We start from the raw sequence: 24000 nt of genomic DNA, 5'->3' as shown, positions 1-24000 counted from the left end.
TCATCAAAACTTACCTGACTGGATGAAGTCCTTGGACTCAAATACTAGTGTGACCTCAATAGCCCTGCTGCAGTGTGTAGCATGCTGGGAATTATCTGTGCATGTGATGGAAGAATGCATCACATGTGATGGAGGAATGCACAATGCAGGGTTGAAATTCAACTGAATTTGCATTAAATCTGGTTGTTTTAGCTAATAATCATGCCGCAAGATCTAGCATGTTGCATTCAATGTTTATTCCCATTAATTTCCCATTTATTCCCGTTAATTCCCATATATTCCTGTTAATTCCCAGGGAAAGTTTCCAACTTTGATTATTCCCGGAATTTTGCAACCCTAATTGTGATAATATTTCAGACATCACCCCCACCATTCTGGACTGGTTTTCTCTGCCCTACCCATCATACACCCTACCTGGCAGCACGGCAGTGCCAGTTCACCTCACTGGACGTTCTTTGCTGCCAGCCCTGATCACTGAACCCAGCAGCTGGAACACACTCTATGCCAGCCAATCTCTACATGAAGTATGTCTACATCTACTTTATCTATGTTAGATTCTAGCTTGTCTACCATTGATTGTACTCAATCTATCTAGTTTCTATATAATCTGCTCTAGTTGATATATAATATATTCTAGTGGTTCTTGAACTTTTTTCACCAAGTACCACCTCAGAAAATACTTGGCTCTCCAAGTAGTGAAGTGAATTGAAGTGAATTACATTTATATAGCGCTTTTTTCTCAAGTGACTCAAAGCGCTTTACATTGTGAAACCCAATATCTGAGTTACATTTAAACCAGTGTGGGTGGAACTGGGAGCTGGTGGGTAAAGTGTCTTGCCCAAGGACACAACGGCAGTGACTAGGATGGCGGAAGCGGGGATCGAACCTGCAACCCTCAAGTTGCTGGTACGGCCGCTCTACCAACCGAGCTATACCGCCACCATAATGACCAACAGTGGCGTAGTAGGCCTAAGTTTTCATTAAAAACAAGGCAGAAGTTTTATTTAACAAGTATATTTATTGTTTTTGCACTGTAACATTACACACAGTTTGAACAGTAACACTGTGTTTGAATACAGGAAAATAAAACACTGCCCTTTAATCAAGTGATTATTTGCATATCACGAGATGGAACCCGACCTCAGATAAGCGGAAGAAGATGGATGGATGGATGGAGATGGAACCCACGTACCACCAGTGGTGCACGTACCACAGTTTGAGAATCACTGAGCTATTCTATTCTAGTTTATCTGTCATCTATTCCATCTTCTCCATCTAATCTACATTACCTAGGATGTAGTTTGTCTATCTATAGTCTACCCTACAGCTTTTCTTTCTATGATCTCACTAGTTTATCTGTGACATAGTCTATCTAGTATTTGATGTTTACTAATATATGTGTTTACATGCAGGTAACCATGTACTACCCAACTCGCTCTGTCCAGCAAGGGGCCTATCACCTCCTCCATAACCTGCACTATCGCATGCCATTTCCTATCGACCAGGACCTTTATGTGTCTGCCACCTTTCAGGACCTGCTAAACCGCACCAGACTGAGTCAACCAACAAACTGGTTCAAAACTCTGAACGAGTATTACTACAGGGAACGCTGGGAACTATACGATACCAGGTACTGCTACTTCAATCCTTGTATTACTACAGAGAACGCTGGGAACTACGGTATATGATAGTAGGTACTACTACTTTAATGCTTAATATTACTACAGAGAACGCTTGAAACTATATACCATAGTGCTACAAAACTCAAAACCAGTGAAGTGGGCACGTTGTGTAAATCGAAAATAAAAACAGAATACAATGATTTTCAAATCTTTTTCAACTTATATTCAATTGAATAGACTTTAAAGACAAGATATTTAATGTTTGAACTGAGAAACTCGTTTGTTTTTTTCAAATAATCATTAACTTAGAATTTAATGGCAGCAACACATTGCAAAAAAGTTGGCACAGGGGCATTTTTACCCCTGTGTTACATGGCCTTTCCTTTTAACAACACTCAATAAGCATTTGGGAACTGAGGAGACCAATTTTTGAAGCTTTTCAGGTAGAATTCTTTCCCATTTTTGCTTTAAGTACAGCTTAAGTTGTTTAACAGTCTGGAGTCTCCGTTGTCGTATTTTAGGCTTCATAATGCGCCACACATTTTCAATGGGAGGCAGGTCTGGACTACAGGCAGGCCAGTCTAGCACCCCCACTCTTTTACCACGCTGTTGTAACACGTGCAGAATGTGGCTTGGCATTGTCTTGCTGAAATAAGCAGGGGCGTCTATGAAAAAGACGTTGCTTGGATGGCAACATATGTTGCTCCAAAACCTGTATGTACCTTTCAGCATTAATGGTGCCTTCATAGATGTATAAGGTACCCATGCCATACAATACACCACCATACCATCACAGATGCTGGCTTTTGAACTTTGCGCCTAAAACAATCCCGATGGTTCATTTTCCTCTTTGGTCCGGAGGACACAACGTGCACAATTTCCAAAACAATCTGAAATGTGGACTCGTCAGACCACAGAACACTTTTCCATTTTGCATCAGTCCATCTTAGATGAGCTCAGGCCCAGCGAAGCCGGCTGCATTTCTGGGTCTTGTTGATAAATGACATTGGCTTTGCATAGTAGAGTCTTAACTTGCACTTACAGATGTAGCGACCAACTGTAGTTACTGACAGTGGTTTTCTGAAGTGTTCCTGAGCCCATGTGGTGATATCCTTTACACACTGATGTCGCTTTTTGATGCAGTACCGCCTGAGGGATCCAAGGTCACGGGAATTCAATGTTACGTGCAGTGATTTCTCCAGATTCTCTGAACCTTTTGATGATATTACAGACCTTGTATGGTGAAATCCCTAAATTCCTTGCAATAGCTCGTTGAGAAATGTTGTTCTTAAACTGTTGGACAATTTGCTCACGCATTTGTTCACACAGTGGTGACCCTCGCCCCATCTTTGTTTGTGAATGAGAGAATGGAGGCTGCTTTTATACCCAATCATGGCACCCACCTGTTCCCAATTAGCCTGTTCACCTGTGGGATGTTCCAAATAAATATTTGATGAGCATTCCTCAACTTTCTCAGTCTTTTTTGCCACCTGTGCCAGCTTTTTTTTAAATATGTTGGAGGTATCAAATTTCAAATGAGCTAATATTTGCAATATATAACAAAGTTTACCAGTTCAAACGTTAAGTATCTTGTCTTTGCAGTCTATTCAATTGAATATAGGTTGAAAATGATTTGTAAATCATTGTATTCTGTTTTTATTTACAATTTACACAACGTGCCAACTTCACTGGTTTTGGGTTTTGTATATAATACCAGGAACCATGTACTACTTCTATACTTAGTATAACTACAGAGAATGCTGAAACTATATGATACCAGGCACTACGACTTCAATAAAAGTGGCGATTGCGCTAAGAATGCAACGGAAGCTTAGCTTCCCTTTAAATGTCAAAAATGAAAATTAAATAGTCAAATGTGTGCTTTTATGTTTACATTTGACTAAATATGCGCTAGAATGCGTTCAACTTTTGTTCAGAATCAGCTATGTTTGCAACAGCATTCGTGACATTTTTCTCATTGATTATGGTAGCGTCACAGTGCATTAAACAGTGTTGAACATAAAGTGGATTATTCCACTGCAACCAAACTAGACAATCGTTGGTTAAATGCTCTGCTTTTTCCAGCCCATCTAAAGCTCAGCGTCTCTGGAAGTGTATGAGAAGTGGGCTTGGCCTCAGCTTGCCTGGACGCTTTGACATGAGAATTGGGTGATATATCTGAGGCTGAATCTCTTTTTGATTGAACATCTTACCTCACCTAGATATCATTCGCCGACACTCATCTATGGTATAATTTTAGTCTACTTCATACCTTTTTTTTTTCGCCCTCTTTTTGTGCCCTTGAAGTGCATTATCCTTCACATCCTTATATGTTCCATCCTTTGTAACTGAGCTACTGTGTGGAACAATTTCCTTTGTGGATCATTAAAGTTTGTCTAAGTCTAATGTCTAAGTCTAGTCCGAATTACATTTAGATGTCTTTGCTGTTTATTTTTGTTTTGGTGAATCAGGGTCGACGTCACGCTTGCTCTTGGCATACAGCTTGACGTCATCCGTGTAGAGGAGGTGGCTAATTGTTGTTCCACTTCAGAACCGATACCCACAACCAATCTTGGTTATGATCTGACTGAGGGGTCTATACAGAACAGAAGCAGGAACAGAACATCTCCCTGTAATATGCCACGTTACATGTTCACCTGTGCAAATGGCTTAAGGATAGCCTTCAGAGTTGTCTTTCACAGCCCTTGATGAGGGTTCTCAGCTTTCTGTCGACGTTAGGCACTCAAGTATTCACGTGGGTGGGACTGAGTCGTAGGCTTTCTTGTGTATATATCAGAGCTGTACATTGGATTAATCACAAAAATGATTGCATTATTTCTGTATGATTGCAGATGAATCACACAATTTATTTTTATTTTAGGGAATAAGCGGTAGAAAATGAATGGATGGATGGATGCTCCTTTACCTTCGTGTGGAGGGTTTCCTGAAAGGTGTTTGTCCTATGATCTGTTAGCCCAGGCCATTCTTTGTTTAGTTTTTAGGTCTTTTTCCTGTGTTTTTGGCTGACTTCCTTTCTTGTGCTCTTATTTTGTTTCCTCTCCCTGTTCTGTTTGTGTTCTTCCTGCACTGGCTTCCCACTGTGGCTTGGCGCTGTCTTGATTAGTAATTATGATTTTCATCTGCTGCTATTTTTTTTATTTTTTTATTATTATTTTATTATTTTTATTATTTTATTTTTATTTTTATTTTATTTTATTATTATTATTTTTTTTTTCATTTGACTGGCTTTTTAAGCCAGTCAAATGTCTCTGTCACTGTGGGATCATTGCGTATGGATGTTTGGAGTCACCAGCACGGTTACTGGACCCTTGATTCTTGCTTTTGTTTGTTATTAGCTCTCTATCAGCAATTTCTTTCATGCACAACATCCCTGTGTTTTTCTGTGCATTTACCTAGCTGCACTCTTGTTTGTATTTTGGACTTTTGGACACTTAATACCTGATAATCTGCACGCTGCCTGCTGTCTCCTGCTTTTTGAGGTCCCGACTTGACATACAATGAGCATACCTAACAGTGTGTTGTTATACAGTCAGCGCATCAAGTCAATGCAAAGAAGAGTGAGTACACTCCAAATGGTGTACTCTGTGACAAATTTTACTTCAGAATAAACCCCGACAATAGTTTAGATAAAACCAAGGTTGTTTGCATATATTGCAGCAATGAATCCTCTTCTCATTAAAGCACAACAAGGGCCGGCTCTAAACCATCTAAATCATTTGACAGCCCAGGTGAGAGTGAAGCGATCCCCACATCTGCGGTCCCTTCCAAGGTTTTTTGTTGTTTTCATTGGGTTGAGTTTTTTCAAGCCCTGGTGTGGGATCTGAGCTGAGGATGTCGTTGTCCTTGTGCAGCCCTTTGAGACATCTGTGATTAAGGGCTATATAAGTAGACTTTGATTGGTTGATTGATTTTGTTGTGTTTAGGGGCAGGTTATTCTTGCTACACCAAGCCCACAGCTCATCCTGATAGTGTGACTCATCCCCTCCAGAGATAATCATCCACAAACCTGACCGTGGTATTGCCGTGGTGAGAGAGGTTCATGGGTGTAAAGGCTACAGAGAAGAGAGAATATATTTATTGTCACATTTTAGTCTCTGTGTTTGACCTATCCATCTTGAGAGGCATCGTGTTGCACCTTCGGAACAAATGTGGCTCATCATGTTTTCGATCTTGGAGGAAGCTGCGTATCCACATGCAGGTGCTGTGTAGAAACCCCAAGTCCTGGAGTTTGTTCACCAGTTTGCAGTGGAAGATGGTGTTTAATGCCGAGCCTTTAGTTCACAAAGAGCATCTGGACGTAACCCCCGCGCTGCTCCAGATGTGATAATGCAACATAAAGAGTTGTGGCCACAGCGTCCTCTGTGGATCTCTTCCCCCTATAGGCAAACTGAAGAGAGTCAAAACCAGAAACCAAAAAGGTGTACTGTGACTATGAACCAGTTTCTTAAAACATTTCCTGACCACGAGCCGATAGTCATTCAAGCTGGAAATGAGGGGTTTCATTGGCAGAGGGACTATAGTGGATGATTTTAGACAGGTAGGGACCGGTTGAAAATCCTGGTAAGGATTCCAGCCAGCTGATCTGCACAGTTCTTTAACACCCGTCCCAGGATGACATCTAGTCCAGCGGCCTTCCTCAGGTTCACAGCCCTCAATGTACGCTAGGCCCAGGGGATATATCGATTTTATCGATATTTTGCATTCTAATTTGTACTTATCGTCTTGTTCTATGTGGCTAGCAATGCAGCTAATGGGAGCAATCCATTCTGCCTCTAAATCACTCTAAAAAGGCATCCAAAAACCGCCAACAATACTTCATTTACGTTCCGTAACCTGCATAATAACTAAGTTGTAGCGACATTGTTGTTGTAAGAGCGAACACTAAGGAACTGTACTTCTGGAGTAGCTTTGCATAGCCTTGCTATGGCATAAGCTGTAAGCTATCTTCTGCGTCAGCAGCTGAATTGCTTTTGGGTTTATAATGTACAACACAATGCGATAAGACACCAATCTGTCCTGACTGAAAAACATGAACAATCATATTTCAGTATCTGTTAAGTATTATCCCACATTTCGTGTTTGTGCACAGCGAGCTCGACAGCGTATGAAATAAAAAGCATGACGGGCTGCGTGTATCATGATCGATATTAAAGTGGCTTACATGTTGGACATTTGTCCGTTTGGTCCAGGTGGCCGGTAATGTTTTTTGCCGGTTGATTTTGGGAAAGCACGCCATTTATGTCGGCATCGCTTGGTTCCAGGCGCCAAATTTGCACTGAGTCAGGCTCCTCCAACCAGCAGTTCGCCCTCCGTATATTCAAGTTAAAAAAGATCATAATTTGTACAAAAATAGTCGTCTTCATCTTCTATTATCCAGTCTGCCATAGTTAGAACATACTCGCATTTGTTTCAAGAAGCAGGAACACACATGTGTTGCCGGAAGTCGGAAGTGCTATGCTATGGTACAAAATAAATGTGCAGAGGAAATAAATTCCGGTAATACTTAAAATAACCGGTAAATATTGTACATATTACATATTGTTATGAATGTGTCTGCTACTACATTATATACAGTGCAGGCCAAAAGTTTGGACACACCTTCTCATTTCAATGCATTTTCTTTATTTTCATGACCATTTACCTTGTAGATTGTCACTGAAGGCATCAAAACTATGACACCTGTGAAGTGAAGACCCTTTCAGGTGACTACCGCTTGAAGCTCATCGAGAGAATGCCAAGAGTGTGCATAACAGTAATCAGAGCATAGGGTGGCTATTTTGAAGAAACTAGACTATAAAACATGTTTTCATTTTTTTCACCTTTTTTTGTTAAGTACATAACTCCACATGTGTTCATTCATAGTTTTGATGCCTTCAGTGACAATCTACAATGTAAATAGTCATGAAAATAAATAAAACCCATTGAATGAGAAGGTGTGTTCAAACTTTTGGCCTGTACTGCATATACTTGCACTGTGTATATAAAATGTTGGAGGGTTTTGATGGTTTAGTTTAGTGGGCTTTGAAGTCATCAATGGTGACTTCCACTCGCAAGTTTTTTTTTTTGTCTTTAGAATCATGAAAAAAAAAAAACAAGCGTGTTCTTGTCTTTCATAATGATTGTTAATGATAGGCAAAATTCCAAAATAAGTGCAGTTCCCCTGATACATACATCCAGGAGCGGTGCATTATGTAAGCGCCAACAGTGGGCGGGGCATTGATAAAAATCATGTGGCCCCACCAGTAAAAAAAATAAATAAAAGTTTCTTCTAAAAATAAGCAGAGGTGCCAGTCTTGAAACCATATCTTCAGTGCAGTGTGAGAGACAATATACATATTATAAAAACTTCTGTCTTGTATAAGCAGCAGTGGTGTGTCGTCAGGGCCAGCAAGGCCTTCTCTGCTGGCCTAACATAACCAGAAATCATAATCATAATTAAAGATAAATATCTAAAATTAGTCATATTCTCTTCATGTCATATTATGCTCCTTCCAGTGATGTTATTAGTTTTAGTTTGTATCCAATCAGAATTCAGCGAGCTTATGTTGCTATGCTGTACGAAATCTGCCGGAGGGCTTCAGAATCAACAATGCTGGCTGTGTAAGTGAACGGGCACATACAGTTGATAGATAATTGCGAGAGCCAGTCAGATCACGAGTTGTTGTCAGTAAGGCCTTCTAGCTGGCCTCACGTTGAATGTGACATTTACGCGTCCTGTGTTTGGATATTCACTTGGGACTCCCAAGTGAGTATCCAAAATGGACAAGCGGTAGAAAATGGATGGATGGATGTTTTATATCAAGTTTCCATCACTGATGGTTTGGGGTGCCATGTCATCTGCTGGTGTTGGTCCCTCTGTTTTCTGAAGTCCACGGTCAGTGCAGCAGTCTACCCAAAAGTTTTTGAGCACTTTAGACCAACTTTATGGATGTGCAGATTTCATTTTTCAACTGGAGATGACACCTGCACACAGTGCCAAAACTACCAGTACCTGGTTTAAGGACCATGGTATACCTGTCCTTAATTGGCTCGCCTGACCTCATATTCCAGACCTAGACAAAATATGGCCCGCAGGCCACATGCGGCCCATTAAGATTTTCAATCCGAGCCGCCGGACGTTCTACATAATTCTTTTTAGACCTTTAAGATCAAAACTGTCGCCGCCATTATGATGTGCAGTGCTGTTTTTAAATGACCGTAAGTCTTGAACTAAACAACATTTCCAATGGTTGAAATCTGTGGTTTTGAGTGTTATAGGAGTTATTACGGTTATCTACGTCACAGCAGCTCAGACGAGGAACAAAGCAGAGTGGGCGAGTTTGCGGAAGCAACATTTTTACAACAAATTTCTGCATAAAAGTGATAATATATCATATTGTCGGTGTTTATTACCGTTGTTTCTTTGTTACATTTTCTTGTGTTTTGTTTGATTGTAATAGATACTCAACTATCGAGGAGCTCGTCTGAGAAGTAAAAGAGGAGCGAGGTTCATACCGTATTTTCCGCACTATAAGGCGCACCGGATTATTAGCCGCACCTTCAATGAATTACATATTTCATAACTTTGTCCACCAATAAGCCGCCCCGGATTATAAGCCGCGCCTACGCTGCGCTAAAGGGAATGTCAAAAAAACAGTCAGATAGTTCAGTCAAACTTTAATAATATATTGAAAACCAGCGTTCTAACAACTCTGTCCCAAAATGTACGCAAATGTGCAATCACAAACATAGTAAAATTCAAAATGGTGTAGAGCAATAGCAACATAATGTTGCTCGAACGTTAATGTCACAACACACAAAATAAACATAGCGCTCACCTTCTGAAGTTATTCTTCATTCGTAAATCCTTCGAATTCTTCGTCTTCGGTGTCCGAATTGAAAAGTTGCGCAAGCGTGGGATGCAAAATGGCCGGTTCCGTCTCGTAGAAGTCATCGGAGTCAGTGTCGCTGTTGTTGTCCAGTAGTTCTGTGAATCCTGCCTTCCGGAAAGCTCGGACCACAGTTGTGACCGAAATATCTGCCCAGGCATTTACGATCCACTGGCAGATGTTGGCGTATGTCGTCCGGCGCTGTCTGCCCGTCTTAGTGAAGGTGTGTTCGCCTTCGGAGCTGTGTGAAAAAAGCCACCCGGCCTCTTCGCGTAAACTTCCCTTAACCACTCGCTCATCTTTTCTTCATCCATCCATCCCTTCGAGTTAGCTTTTATGATGACGCCGGCTGGAAAGGTCTCTTTTGGCAAGGTCTTCCTTTTGAATATCACCATGGGTGGAAGTTAGCATGGCAAGCTAGAACCACAGTGAAGGATGACTTCTCATTCCCTGTGGTGCGAATATTCACCGTACATGCTCCCGTTCCACAGTGCGGTTCACAGGAATATCAGTTGCTGTGAAATACGGTAGTAATCCGTGTGCGGATGGAGAGATTGCGTCTTTTTATGAACCGGATCCTTGTCGCTTAGTAGGAGCCATTTTGTGGTCTTTACAGATGTAAACAGGAAATGAAACGTACGGTGATATCCGCGCGTTTTTTCTTCTTCTTCCGGGGGCGGGTGGTTGCTTACAGTAGAAGAAGAAGCGCTTCCTGTTCTATGGGGGCGGGTGCTTTCCTTGGCGGTTGCTTGCGTAGAAGAAGAAGCGCTTCCTGTTCTACCGGGAAAAAAGATGGCGGCTGTTTACCGAAGTTGCGAGATCGAAACTTTATGAAAATGAATCGTAATAAAGCGCACCGGGTTATAAGGCGCACTGTCAGCTTTTGAGAAAATGTGTGGTTTTTAGGTGCGCCTTATAGTGCGGAAAATACGGTATGTTGTTAATATTCAGTGTTTTATTGTTCATAGTTAATAGTGTAAATCCCCCTTTCTTTATTTTCATGTACATTTTGGGTGTCCTATTCCGTAAAAACTGTAAAATTCCGTTCCGTTTTTTTGAGGTGGTCTGTCATAACTTTTTTAGAATTCCATCAGAGGTTGTGACTTTTGGTATTAGTGTCCCTGAAAAATAGGGACCCAAACACATATACTGTACAGCAGATTTTTACAGCTAAATGTGTATACATCATTTATACACATATACATATTGGCCCCCCAGACACATTTTTTCTCTCAATATGGCCTCTGGGTCAAAATATTTGCCCAGCTCTGACATATTCTAGTTGTCTGAAATACTGAATTTTGCGGTTTTCATTAGTTTTCAGGTATAATCATCAACATTTAAATAAATAAACATTTGAAATATGCCAGTCTGTGTGCAATGTACATAACATACACGTTTTACTTTTGGAATTAAATTACTGAAATAAATCAACTTTTGAGTCATATTGTAACTTATTGAGCAGCACCTGCATGTAAAGATATCGATATACAGTATGTCTTAATTCAAATACATGTGTGATGCAGGAAAGACCCTTTGGAAAGGAAGAATTTGGCATCAGATGGTACATACATCAAAGTTGTGGAGGTCTTGAAGCAAAGTCTGCAGAAGTGGCAGTGGGAGACCGGAGATCCGTGGGTGTGTGGGCCCGACTTCATCCTGGAAGACAAGCTGGAGCCACAATGCAGGCCTCTCTACAACCAACTGTAAATGTTATGACTGACACACTGTATTAGGAGCATTTATATTGCTCTTAAAATAATCGTATTTCATTCATGTAATGATATTAACATTTTTATTATTGAATCATGTGTCATACTTGTGTATTAGGACTAGCAACATGACATTTTACTTGTGTTTATTTTTCCAGTGGAGTATCACAATATGCATGTCAATAAATCATTATGAAATGAATTATATATTGATGGACACTTTTTAGAAGTACATTTAAAAGTAGTACATTTTAGTATATACAAACCCCAAAACCAGTGAAGTTGGCACGTTGTGTAAATCGTAAATAAAAACAGAATACAACGATCTGCAAATCCTCTTCAACCTATATTCAGTTGAATAGACTGCAAAGACAAGATACTTAACGTTCGAACTGGAAAACTTTATTTTTTGCAAATAATAGCTCATTTGGAATTTGATGCCTGCAACATGTTTCAAAAAAGGCTGGCACAAGTGGCAAAAAAAAGACTGTGGAAGTGGAGAAATTCTCATCAAACACTTATTTGGAACATCCCACAGGTGAACAGGCTAATTGGGAACAGGTGGGTGCCATGATTGGGTATAAAAGCAGCTTCCATGAAATGCTCAGTCATTCACAGACAAGGATGGGGCGAGGGTCACCACTTTGTGAACAAATGCGTGAGAAAATTGTCCAACAGTTTAAGAACATTTCTCAACGAGCTATTGCAAGGAATTTAGGGATTTCACCATATAAGGTCTGTAATATCATCAAAAGGTTCAGAGAATCTGGAGAAATCACTGCACGTAACATTGAATTCCCGTGACCTTGGATCCCTCAGGCGGTACTGCATCAAAAAGCGACATCAGTGTGTAAAGGATATCACCACATGGGCTCAGGAACACTTCAGAAAACCACTGTCATTATCTACAGTTCGTTGCTACATCTGATGATTGATTGATTGAAGTTAAAACTCTACTATGCAAAGCCAAAGCCACTTATCAACAAGACCCAGAAATGCCGCTGGCTTCGCTGGGCTTGAGCTCATCTAAGATGGACTGATGCAAAATGGAAAAGTGTTCTGTTTTTGGAAACTGTGGACGTCGTGTCCTCCAAAACAAAGAGGAAAAAGAACCATCCGGATTCTTATAGGCACAAAGTTGAAAAGCCAGCATATGTGATGGTATGGGGGTGTATTAGTGCCCAAGACATGGGTAACTTACACATCTGTGAAGGCACCCTTGATGCTGAAAGGTACATACAGGTTTTGGAGCAACATATGTTGCCATCCAAGCAACGTTATCATGGACGCCCCTGCTTATTTCAGCAAGACAATGCAAAGCCACATTCTGCACGTGTTACAACAGCGTGGCTTTGTTTTAAAAGAGTACGGGTACTAGACTGGCCTGCCTGTAGTCCAGACCTGTCTCCCATTGAAAATGTGTGGCGCATTATGAAGCCTAAAATACCACAACGGAGACCCCGGACTGTTGAACAACTTAAGCTGTACATCAAGCAAGAATGGGAAAGAATTCCACCTGAAAAGCTTCAAAAATTGGTCTCCTCAGTTCCCAAACGTTTACTGAGTGTTGTTAAAAGGAAGGGCCATGTAACACAGTGGTAAAAATGCCCCTGTGCCAACGTTTTTGCAATGTGTTGCTGCCAAATTCTAAGTTAATGATTTGCAAAAAAAAAAAAAAAAAAAAAAAAAGTTTCTCAGTGTGAACATAAAATATCTTGTCTTTGCAGTCTATTCAATTGAATATAAGTTGAAAAGGATTTGCAAATCATTGTATTCTGTTTTTATTTACCATTTACACAACGTGCCAGCTTCACTGGTTTTGGGTTTTGTATATTACGTACATACTAAAATATGCTCTATTAGAAATGTACATTACTTAAGTGGATTACATACACTTTAATGAAGTAGTGTACATTTAAATGTAGTACATTTGTAACAAACGCACCCAAGTTCTCCGGGTGTCTCTGCCACTACGCAAATTAAGGAGTCACGGGTGGGACCTGATATTCAGTTGGGAATGATTAACACAGTAAATAAACAAGACATGTATAACTATTAGCCACAACACAACCAGGCTTATATTTAATATGCCACAAATGAATCCTGCATAACAAACACCTCCCCCTCCCGTCCATATAACACACTAATATAACTCAAACACCTGCACAACACACTCAATCCCACCGCCCAAAGTGCAGTTCACCTCCCCAAAGTTAATAAAGCACATATATTTCCCCAAAGTTACGTACGTGACATGCACATAGCGGCATGCACGTACAAGCAAGCGATCAAATGTTTGGAAGCCGCAGCTGCGTACTCACAGTACCGCGTCTGCGCATCCAACTCAAAGTCCTCCTGGAAAGGGTCTCTGTTGTCCCGGTTCTCCACAGGCCAATGGTAAGTCCACAAAAAAGGTCAACAATGAGGATGCTTCCTTGAAGTGGCTCCGTAGCAAAAACACAGGGTCTGACAGGTGCTCCAGATGGTTTGTGACGTCAATTTCCGCTTCCGCTCAGTCTGATAGCACCGGATGCTTTTTATATCCCCACATGTTACATATTTAATAATAGCAAGATTATTTAATACGCCGGTAGCAGTTCATAATAAGTAAATGGATGACATAATAAGTGTATATATATATTTATTTTCCCAGCTGAGCACAAGTTAATTGTGACTGGCAATTTATTATACATATACACATCGATGGACCCCTATGGCCATTACACATTTAAGTACTACATTTGAATGTACTATAAGTAAATATACAGTACTGGGTAGTGCTTAATGTACATGTAGCAGAGGTGTGGACTCGAGTCACATGACTTGGACTCGAGTCAGACTCGAGTCATGAATTTGATGACTTTAGACTCGACTTGACAAAATGTAAAAAGACTTGCAACTCGACTTAGACTTTAACATCAATGACTTGTGACTTCACTTGGACTTGAGCCTTTTGAATTGACATGACTTGACACGACTTGCTACTTTCCCCAAAACCCAAAGATGAAAAAGTTATTCGGGAGCGCTCCGTATTTTTCATTGTGTACTTGTCTATCAGCGTTGCGTGTGTCAGCTGGTGTGGTCTCAGTACAACAGCCAATCAAATTAGATCTACTTTGTTTTCATCACACAGCATTCATCCAATCAAATTGCAGGACAACCAACGAAGAAGACATGTCCAAACCACACGCCAGTGAACAAAAAAATGATACCTAAAATAATTTTGTTTGGGTATAAAAATTACGAGGTGGTCAACACAAAACGGTTTGCAGTATGCAACACATGCGGTTCGAAAATTACTGATGGAGAGGCAACAACTTCCAACTTCGTCCGGCATTTGAAGTTGCACAAAGAACGGTAAGTTTTGAATGTAAGATAACGTTTATTGGCTAAGTAACGTGACTTTTATTTGCTGTGTAGTTAAATCAGTGAGGCTGTAAACTCACTGCTAACGTTATAACGTTATTGCAAACACGGGAATCTGTTGCAGTTCACTACCTTATTCATACTTTTTGTTCAGTGATTTTTTTTTAAGCAGGGTTACGTTAGTCAATATATCACACGTAACGTTAGACGGCGGTCAGCAGCACCGCGTATTTTAGCCACCTAAAAAAAAGACAAAAATAGTAAAATAAAGGTCAGTTAAAATGTATACTATATTATGAATATGTGTACCGTTTTAGCTAGCTTTCTGACATACTGTTGGTTGTTTACCTCAGTGGTCCCCAACCACCGGGCCGCGGCCCGGTACTGGTCCGTGGATCGATTGGTATCGGGCCGCACAAGAAATAATTTTTTTTTCTTTTCTTTTTTTAATTAAATCAACATAAAAAACACAAGATACACTTACAAGTAGTGCACCAACCCAAAACAACTCTCTCCCCCCTTTTGTTCTGGGCATTGAACATGAAGACTCTTCCTTCACTGTTCCGAGTGGCCATGAGAGTCTTGGCAGTGCCTGCCTCCAGTGCTCCAGTGGAGCGAGTTTTCAGCCATGGTGGCATCATACTACGCCCCCATCGTGCACAAATGACTGACAGACTCTTGGCTAATTTGGTCTTTTGCAAATGCAATGCAGCATAGGGCCCTGACATATAAAAAGTACAACTTTTTTGTTATGTTCACGTATATGTCATGTTTTTTCAATGTTAACACTTTTGTACAAATAAGTACATTTGCACTTTATTTTTCAATGTGTTTGTTCTGTAAAGGAATGAGTTAATGTTTAAAATGACTGGTTAATAGTGCTATTATAAAGTGCAATGCCAGCACAATTTTCTTTCCTGCAATTTAAAATGCACTTGTTTTAATAAATAAATACAGCATTTGAAAAGCATACACAATCTGTGTTAATATATTAGTCTGTGGTTAAAAGGACTTGAAAGGACTCGAAACTCAAAATGCAGGACTTAGGACTTGACTTGAGACTTTCCAGTCTTGACTTTGGACTTGACTCGGGGCTTGCCTGTCTTGACTCGGGACTTGACTCGGACTTGAGGGCAAAGACTTGAGACTTACTTGTGACTTGCAAAACAATGACTTGGTCCCACCTCTGACATGTAGTACATTTAAATGTCCTACACATAAGTACATTAATGTATATACTAAGGTGTACATTTGTTAATGTACAATACTTAAGTGTAGTACATTTAAATGTAGTGAATTTTAGTAAGTATATTGTCGGAGGCAGATATTTACATATATCCGTATTTAAGTGTTACTTCTTTATTTTCATAGTCATATTACAAAACAGCTAGTGTTCTTCTTCCAATTGTGGTCTTTTGGTTGTCTGCAAGTACTGTGTGCTAACCTTGACTTTAGGAATGTAAGGAGGACAGATACTCCTTTTGCGTATCTGTTCCTGTGCCCAGCTGAGGAGGACAATGGGCATGTGTTTGGGCTGGAAAGAGTGACAACGAGGGTGGGAGCGAGAGACACTTTATAGAAGAGAAGGTTTCCATATTTTAGGGCAGACCATCTGAGCTGCACGATTGAATGTTCTGTGCTGGACTGGTCTCATTCTATTTCCAAGACTTTGGAAAAAAAATTACAAAATACCTATTCTGTCTCTGGTGGTTCTTCTACTCAGCTTTACGTGTCATAAAAGAGCTTGGGAGTGGCCAGCAACTTGAATTCCCTGGGAGGAACAACTGGTCCAAACGCAACAATTTCCATAAAAGAATGTACACTTGCTGACAAGTTTTCATGCTGAAAAATTACACATAAAAATATGAAACCAAGTTAAATTAAAGCAATGAAACTATCAAACTTGTGTGATGTTACTAAAAACGTTTTTCATATCCAACAGTTTTCTAAAATACAAGATGTGGACTGATGGCTGAACATTTAAATACTTAAAATGTACTGCATGTAAATGAACTTCATAAAAGTACATACTAAAATATACTACATTTAAATGTTTGATGAAAGTGATGATTGATACTTCAAATGTTGTTATCAGATAACAAGTCAATACTTTTTTTTTTTTTTTTTTTTTTTTTTTTTTTGTTTTTTTTGTTTTTTTTTGTCCTGTAAAGCTTCTCAGGCAAATCATATAGTTGATGTAGATGCCCATCGGCTGTTCAGATTTACTTTACAAAAGAGAAGTGTAGGATACAAGTCAATACTGATAGCGATACTTTTATCTTGACATAATTTACATTTCAACATTCTTCAATGATGTTGGGATCGTAATAGTTCTTCATGACTAGACTCAGAATAAACCAAAGATGTACAGAACTACCTGCTTATATATGAATTAGGGTTGTACGGTATACCGGTATTAGTATAGTACCGCGATACTCCCATCCATCCATCCATTTTCTACCGCTTATTCCCTTCGGGGTCGCGGGGGGCACTGGAGCCTATCTCAGCTACAATCGGGCGGAAGGCGGAGTACACCCTGGACAAGTTGCCACCTCATCGCAGGGCCAATACAGATAGACAGACAACATTCACACTAGGGCCAATTTAGTGTTGCCAATCAACCTATCCCCAGGTGCATGTCTTTGGAGGTGGGAGGAAGCCGGAGTACCCGGAGGGACCCCACGCAGTCACGGGGAGACCATGCAAACTCCACACAGAAAGATCTCGAGCCCGGGATTGAACCCAGGACTACTCAGGACCTTCGTATTGTGAGGCAGATGCACTAACCCCCACCGTGCTGCCCTACCGCGATACTAATTAATCATATTCGGTACTATACCGCCTCTAAAAAGAACCGGTCCACCACACCACCGCCCCCGTCGTCGTCACGTCGTGTCATTGCTGGTTTTACGAGCAGAGGAGCATATTCGGCAGTGCGCGCACACAGAGTACTTACAAGCAGAACTTGTTTTTTTTAAATTAGGGACCACAATGTCCCTTTGGGACAGAGGACCCTATTGTAATTGTAAGGTTTTATTATTATTATTCCGCCCTTAACATGCTTCAAAACATACCAAATTTGACAGGACTGGCGAAAATTGCGATCTAATCAAAAAACCTAGCCCCAAAACTCAAAATTGCGCCCTAGCGCCCCCTAGGAAGAAAACACAGACAAAACTGCCTCTAACTCCCAGTAAGAATGTCGTAGAGACATGAAACAAAAACCTCTATGTAGGTCTCACTTAGACCTACATTTCCTACACTGACATCTTTCAGCAAAAATCAACAGGAAGTTGGCAATTCCCCCTTCAAAACAAACGTTTAGTAAAAACAGTCACTTTTGCCTCTTTGAGCTGTAATTTGACCCCCTTAACATCCTTCAAAACTCACCAACTGGATACACACATCAGGACTGGCAAAAATTGCGCTCTCATAAAAAAAAACCAACCCCAAAACTCAAAATTGCGCTCTAGCGCCCCCTAGGAAGAAAACACAGACACAACTGCTCCTAGGAAGAAAACTCAGACAAAACTGCCTGTAACTTCCAGTAGGAATGTCTTAGAGACATGAAACCTCTATGTAGGTCTCACTTAGACCTACATTTCATATATTGACAACCCCCAGCAAAAATCAACAGGAAGTTTGCAATTCCCCCTTCAAAACAAAAGTTTTGTAAAAAGCGGTCACCTTTTTTCAAACATTATCTCCTCTTTTTTTTTTTTTTTTTTTTTTTTTTTTTTGAAGTGTAGGATACTTCTCTTGTTGCCTTATTTGTATTTGACTTTATTAAATGTATTTATATTATCATTTAGTGCAGCCGGGCCGGAGCAGGAGGGGATAGAAAGAGAACAAAAAAGAAGACAGAGGGGGAAATTGTGGGGACAAGAGGGGGATTAGACAGAGAGACAAAAACAACAACAGCAAACAACAACAACAACAACAATAGAGCAACATCAGCAAATATGACATGTACAAATATGATGGTAAAAGTAATAGCAAATAAGCAGTTAGCGAAAAATAAAAAATAATACAGAAATGACAATGAGCATTATTAACCCTTCTGATTAAAAGTTGACGAAAGAGTTTTAATTACTGCTCCGGTTTGGATTTTATGTGCCGTCAAAGTCGGTCCCGTCCATCGCTGCTTGCAGCTTTAATTTATATTATGTTTATAAATTCAGGAAATATGTCCCTGGACACATGAGGACTTTGAATATGACCAATGTATGATCCTGGGATTACTTGGTATTGGATTGATACCCAAATTTGTGGAATCATCCAAAACTAATCTAAAGTATCAAAGAACAGAAGAATAAGTGATTATTACATTTTAAAAGAAGTATAAATAGAGCATGTTAAAAGAGAAAGTAACCAAATATTAACAGTAAATAAACAAGTGGATTAATAATACATTTTTACAGCTTGTCCTTTACAATGTTGACAAAATAGAATGAGAAATGGCACAATATGTTACTGCATACGTCAGCAGACTAAATTAGGAGCCTTCGTTTGTTTACTTACTACTAAAAGACAAGTTGCCCCACCTTACCTCTCTGAGCTGCTCCATCTGTATGCCCCCACCCGGTCCCTCAGGTCAGCTGATCAGCTGATCCTGGAGGTACCCAAAACAAAGCGCAAGCTCAGAGGGGACAGAGCTTTCTCTGTTGCGGGTCCCAAACTCTGGAACGATCTCCCTCTCCATGTGAGACAGGCCCCTTCTTTGGCTATTTTCAAGACCCTTCTTAAAACCCATTTTTATTCACTGGCTTTTAACCCAGCATGAGACTTTGAACTGTTTTTAGCTTTTAACTTTTTGAACTGTTTTTAACTTTTAAACTGTTTTTATCTAACAAACTGTTCTTAGGGTAATTTATATTTGCTTTTTAATTGTGTATTTTTATTTCTGTTTTAAATGTTATTTTTTAGTCTGTCCTTTGCCTCTATTTCTTTGTGGTGTACAGCCCTTTGTTTTTCAACTGTGCTTGTTTTTAAAGGGCTTTATAAATAAAGTTGGTATGGTATGGTATGGTATGGTAAGTTATCTAGTATGTTCACTATTTTATTTAAGGACAAACTTGCAATAATAAACATATGTTTAATGTACCCTAAGATTTTTTGGGTTGAAATAAAGCCAAAAATGCAATTTTTTTGTGGCCACCTTTTATTTTATAAGTATCAAAAAGTATTGAAAAGTATTGAAATACGTTTTGATACCGGAACCAAAATATTGGTATCGGGACAAGTTACAACACGAATATGAATACAACAATACATAGTTTTCACGCCCGACTGATTTCCCATGATGCTCCGCGCGATCCGCCATTTTAAAAGGCAAGCGCACCGGTACAACATCAGCAAATTCATCGAACCCGTTCACAAACGTATGCATAATGGCCGAGAAACCAGCAAAAAAGAAGTATAAAGAAGGCTTGGACAACCAGACGTTGGAAAGATACAACCAGAAGACACAATGCATAGGCGTTGACCCATACGAAGTGCCGAAACAAAGTTTCACGTATGACCACAAATGCCTCCCGGCCATAACGTACATAGACATTTTGAACTACCTCGTCAATTACACCAGTGCCTATACAATGGAGGAATTGAGGGCATTCAAGTCTCTGGAGGCGTACAACCAGTTTATTAACGGATGGGTCAGCGACGTTAAAAGCATGACTGCAAACGAGAAAGTGCTTGTAGTGGGCAGGGTATGTATATATAACGTACATTAAAACCATGTGTTTAGCGAGGACACGTCGGACTCCTCTAACTTATGACAAGGTTGATACCTAAATATTTTATCCATTGAGATCTACAACTCATTACGTGTACAAGCAACCTGGGCTGAGATGGGCGCTATATATCCTGAGGGGGGGGGGGCTTTCGCTTTCGTGGTCCATCCCATAAAGGGCTTCGAGAATAGCAAATTGACAAAAAAAATAAACAATACATCGTTCTAAAATGTTTAATAAACAGATTGAGACGTAATCCTACCTGTTACAAAGTGATCAGAACATATTTTGGAATGTTGAGATGGCTCCTCTTTCCTGTTGATGCTTGCCAACCACAAGCGTCGTCTCTCCTCGCTGATTTTCCTTGTCTGTTCTCCTTCGTTGTGTCTAATTTTAGGAATACTGAAAAATCCTCGCTGCACTGATCCATCCCGTCGATTTGTACATCCATTCACCCAACAGGAAATAACCATTATGCGCCTTTCACCAGTGTTTGCTCGAAGCTATTGTCAATACCGTATTTTCCGCACTATAAGGCGCACCGGATTATTAGCCGCACCTTCTATGAATTACATATTTCATAATTTTGTCCACCAATAAGCTGCCCCGGACTATAAGCCGCGCCTACGCTGCGCTAAAGTGAATGTCAAAAAAACGCTGCGCTAAAGTGAATGTCAAAAAAACAGTCAGATAGTTCAGTCAAACTTTAATAATATATTGAAAACCAGCGTTCTAACAACTCTGTCCCAAAATGTACGCAAATGTGCAATCACAAACATAGTAAAATTCAAAATGGTGTAGAGCAATAAATAGCAACATAATGTTGCTCGAACGTTAATGTCACAACACACAAAATAAACATAGCGCTCACCTTCTGAAGTTATTCTTCATTCGTAAATCCTTCGAATTCTTCGTCTTCGGTGTCCGAATTGAAAAGTTGCGCAAGCGTGGGATCCAAAAATGGCCGGCTCCGCCTCGTCGAAGTCATCGGATTCAGTGTCGCTGTTGTTGTGCAGCAGTTCTGTGAATCCTGCCTTCCGGAAAGCTCGGACCACAGTTGTGACCGAAACTATCTGCCCAGGCATTTACGATCCACTGGCAGATGTTGGCGTATGTCGACCGGCGCTATCTGCCCGTCTTAGTGAAGGTGTGTTCGCCTTCGGAGCTGTGTGAAAAAAGCCACCCGGCCTCTTCGCGTAAACTTCCCTTAACCACTCGCTCATCTTTTCTTCATCCATCCATCCCTTCGAGTTAGCTTTTATGATGACGCCGGCTGGAAAGGTCTCTTTTGGCAAGGTCTTCCTTTTGAATATCACCATGGGTGGAAGTTAGCATGGCAAGCTAGAACCACAGTGAAGGATGACTTCTCATTCCCTGTGGTGCGAATATTCACCGTACGTGCTCCCGTTCCACAGTGCGGTTCACAGGAATATCAGTTGCTGTGAAATACGGTAGTAATCCGTGTGCGGATGGAGAGATTGCGTCTTTTTATGAACCGGATCCTTGTCGCGTAGTAGGAGCCATTTTGTGGTCTTTACAGATGTAAACAGGAAATGAAACGTACGGTGATATCCGCGCGTTTTTTCTTCTTCTTCCGGGGGCGGGTGAAGCGCTTCCTGTTCTATGGGGGCGGGTGCTTTCCTTGGCGGTTGCTTGCGTAGAAGAAGAAGCGCTTCCTGTTCTACCGGGAAAAAAGATGGCGGCTGTTTACCGAAGTTGCGAGACCGAAACTTTATGAAAATGAATCGTAATAAAGCGCACCGGGTTATAAGGCGCACTGTCAGCTTTTGAGAAAAATTGTGGTTTTTAGGTGCGCCTTATAGTGCGGAAAATACGGTAATCGTGAAGCGTGTCAACTAGGCCAGGTGTGTTTTGTTTGCCTCCCAAGATGGCGGATGACCCGGGATAACCCGGATGTGTGACGTCACGTAAACACCATGTATACAAGATCATGTAACCATTTGTCACACCTTTGTTAAAATAAAGCCATTAATGCAATTTTTTTGTGGTCCCCTTTATTTAGAAAAGTATCGAAATACATTTTGGTAGCGGTACCAAAATATTGGTATCGGGACAACACTGATGTGAATATAGTGTGATATCATGTGAACATATCAACAATAAAATAAAATAAAATTCGTTCTATTTTATCCACTAGCGACGCTGAGATCATTATTCATGCGTTCGTTACGTCTCGTCTCGACTACTGTAACGTATTATTTTCGGGTCTCCCTATGTCTAGCATTAAAAAATTACAGTTGGTACAAAATGCGGCTGCTAGACTTTTGACAAGAACAAGAAAGTTTGATCATATTACGCCTATACTGGCTCACCTGCACTGGCTTCCTGTGCACTTAAGATGTGACTTTAAGGTTTTACTACTTACGTATAAAATACTACACGGTCTAGCTCCGTCCTATCTTGTCGATTGCATTGTACCATATGTCCCGGCAAGAAATCTGCGTTCAAAGAACTCCGGCTTATTAGTGATTCCCAGAGCCCAAAAAAAGTCTGCGGGCTATAGAGCGTTTTCTATTCGGGCTCCAGTACTATGGAATGCCCTCCCGGTAACAATTAGAGATGCTACCTCAGTAGAAGCATTTAAGTCCCATCTTAAAACTCATTTGTATACTCTAGCCTTTAAATAGCCCCCCTGTTAGACCAGTTGATCTGCCGTTTCTTTTCTTTTCTCCTCTGCTCCCCTTTTCTTTGAGGGGGGGGGGGGGCACAGGTCCGGTGGCCATGGATGAAGTGCTGGCTGTCCAGAGTCGGGACCCGGGGTGGACCGCTCGCCTGTGCATCGGCTGGGAACATCTCTACGCTGCTGATCCGTCTCCGCTCGGGATGGTGTCCTGCTGGCCCCACTATGGACTGGACTCTTACTATTATGTTGGATCCACTATGGACTGGACTCTCACAATATTATGTCAGACCCACTCGACATCCATTGCTTTCGGTCTCCCCTAGAGGGGGGGGGGTTACCCACATATGCGGTCCTCTCCAAGGTTTCTCATAGTCATTCACATCGACGTCCCACTGGGGTGAGTTTTTCCTTGCCCGTATGTGGGCTTTGTACCGAGGATGTCGTTGTGGCTTGTGCAGCCCTTTGAGACACTTGTGATTTAGGGCTATATAAATAAAGATTGATTGATAAAGATTGAATACAATTGTTCACTTATATGACAACTTTTTACCCAAAATAAATCAAGAAAAAATGTCACTTCTACCAACATATCAATAAAACAATATCAACTTTGTGTATCGACACATTTACAACAAATACAATACTGGTACCTTCTTTATTTGATGACGTCACTTGGAGCGCATGACGTACATATGTGACACACGCACACTCTGCAGTCTCAGAGGGATCCCTTTCCAATTGTCCTTTTACACGCACGTAAGAGTCACGTGATTAAAGTTTTGGTATAAAGCAAGACGCGGAGGAAGGACGAGCAACGCGTCGCAGACATGATGGAGAAGTCCTTCAGCTTTGCTGTGGTGGTCGTGGGAGCGTCTTTGCTCCTCTCCTGTCAGTCCACGCAGGCTTGGTACAAGCAGTCCACCGGACCCACCTACTACTCCGTGGGGCGCGCCTCCGGTCTGCTCTCCGGCATCAGGAGGTCGCCTTACGTGCGCAGGTCCGAGTCCCAAGAGACGTTGATGGACGGAGAGGACA

The 24000-nt window shown here is 40.9% G+C and overlaps 2 protein-coding genes across 3 annotated transcripts in view; both read left to right on the top strand.

The window, feature by feature from the left end:
- Positions 1-11721, top strand: part of sgsh (N-sulfoglucosamine sulfohydrolase (sulfamidase)) — a 36494-nt gene extending 24773 nt beyond the window's left edge. Inside the window, exons 7-9 of one of the 2 annotated variants that reach the window (XM_061988069.2) lie at positions 358-524; positions 1413-1630; positions 11038-11721. In XM_061988069.2, coding sequence (XP_061844053.2) covers positions 358-524; positions 1413-1630; positions 11038-11221 — 569 coding nt within the window. In that variant the 3' untranslated portion in view covers positions 11222-11721. The remainder of the gene's footprint in view (positions 1-357; positions 525-1412; positions 1631-11037) is intronic. The other variant, XM_061988070.2, reaches the window with a different exon arrangement.
- A 12016-nt stretch (positions 11722-23737) lies between these two features.
- Positions 23738-24000, top strand: part of npb (neuropeptide B) — a 1285-nt gene continuing 1022 nt past the window's right edge. The window contains exon 1 of the mRNA XM_061987771.2: positions 23738-24000. This exon is cut by the window's right edge and continues 32 nt beyond it. Coding sequence (XP_061843755.1) covers positions 23793-24000 — 208 coding nt within the window. The 5' untranslated portion in view covers positions 23738-23792.

The sequence above is a fragment of the Nerophis lumbriciformis genome, linkage group LG27 (genome assembly GCF_033978685.3).
Source record: "Nerophis lumbriciformis linkage group LG27, RoL_Nlum_v2.1, whole genome shotgun sequence".
NCBI lineage: Eukaryota > Metazoa > Chordata > Actinopteri > Syngnathiformes > Syngnathidae > Nerophis > Nerophis lumbriciformis.
This window is presented reverse-complemented; position numbering and strand designations above follow the sequence as displayed.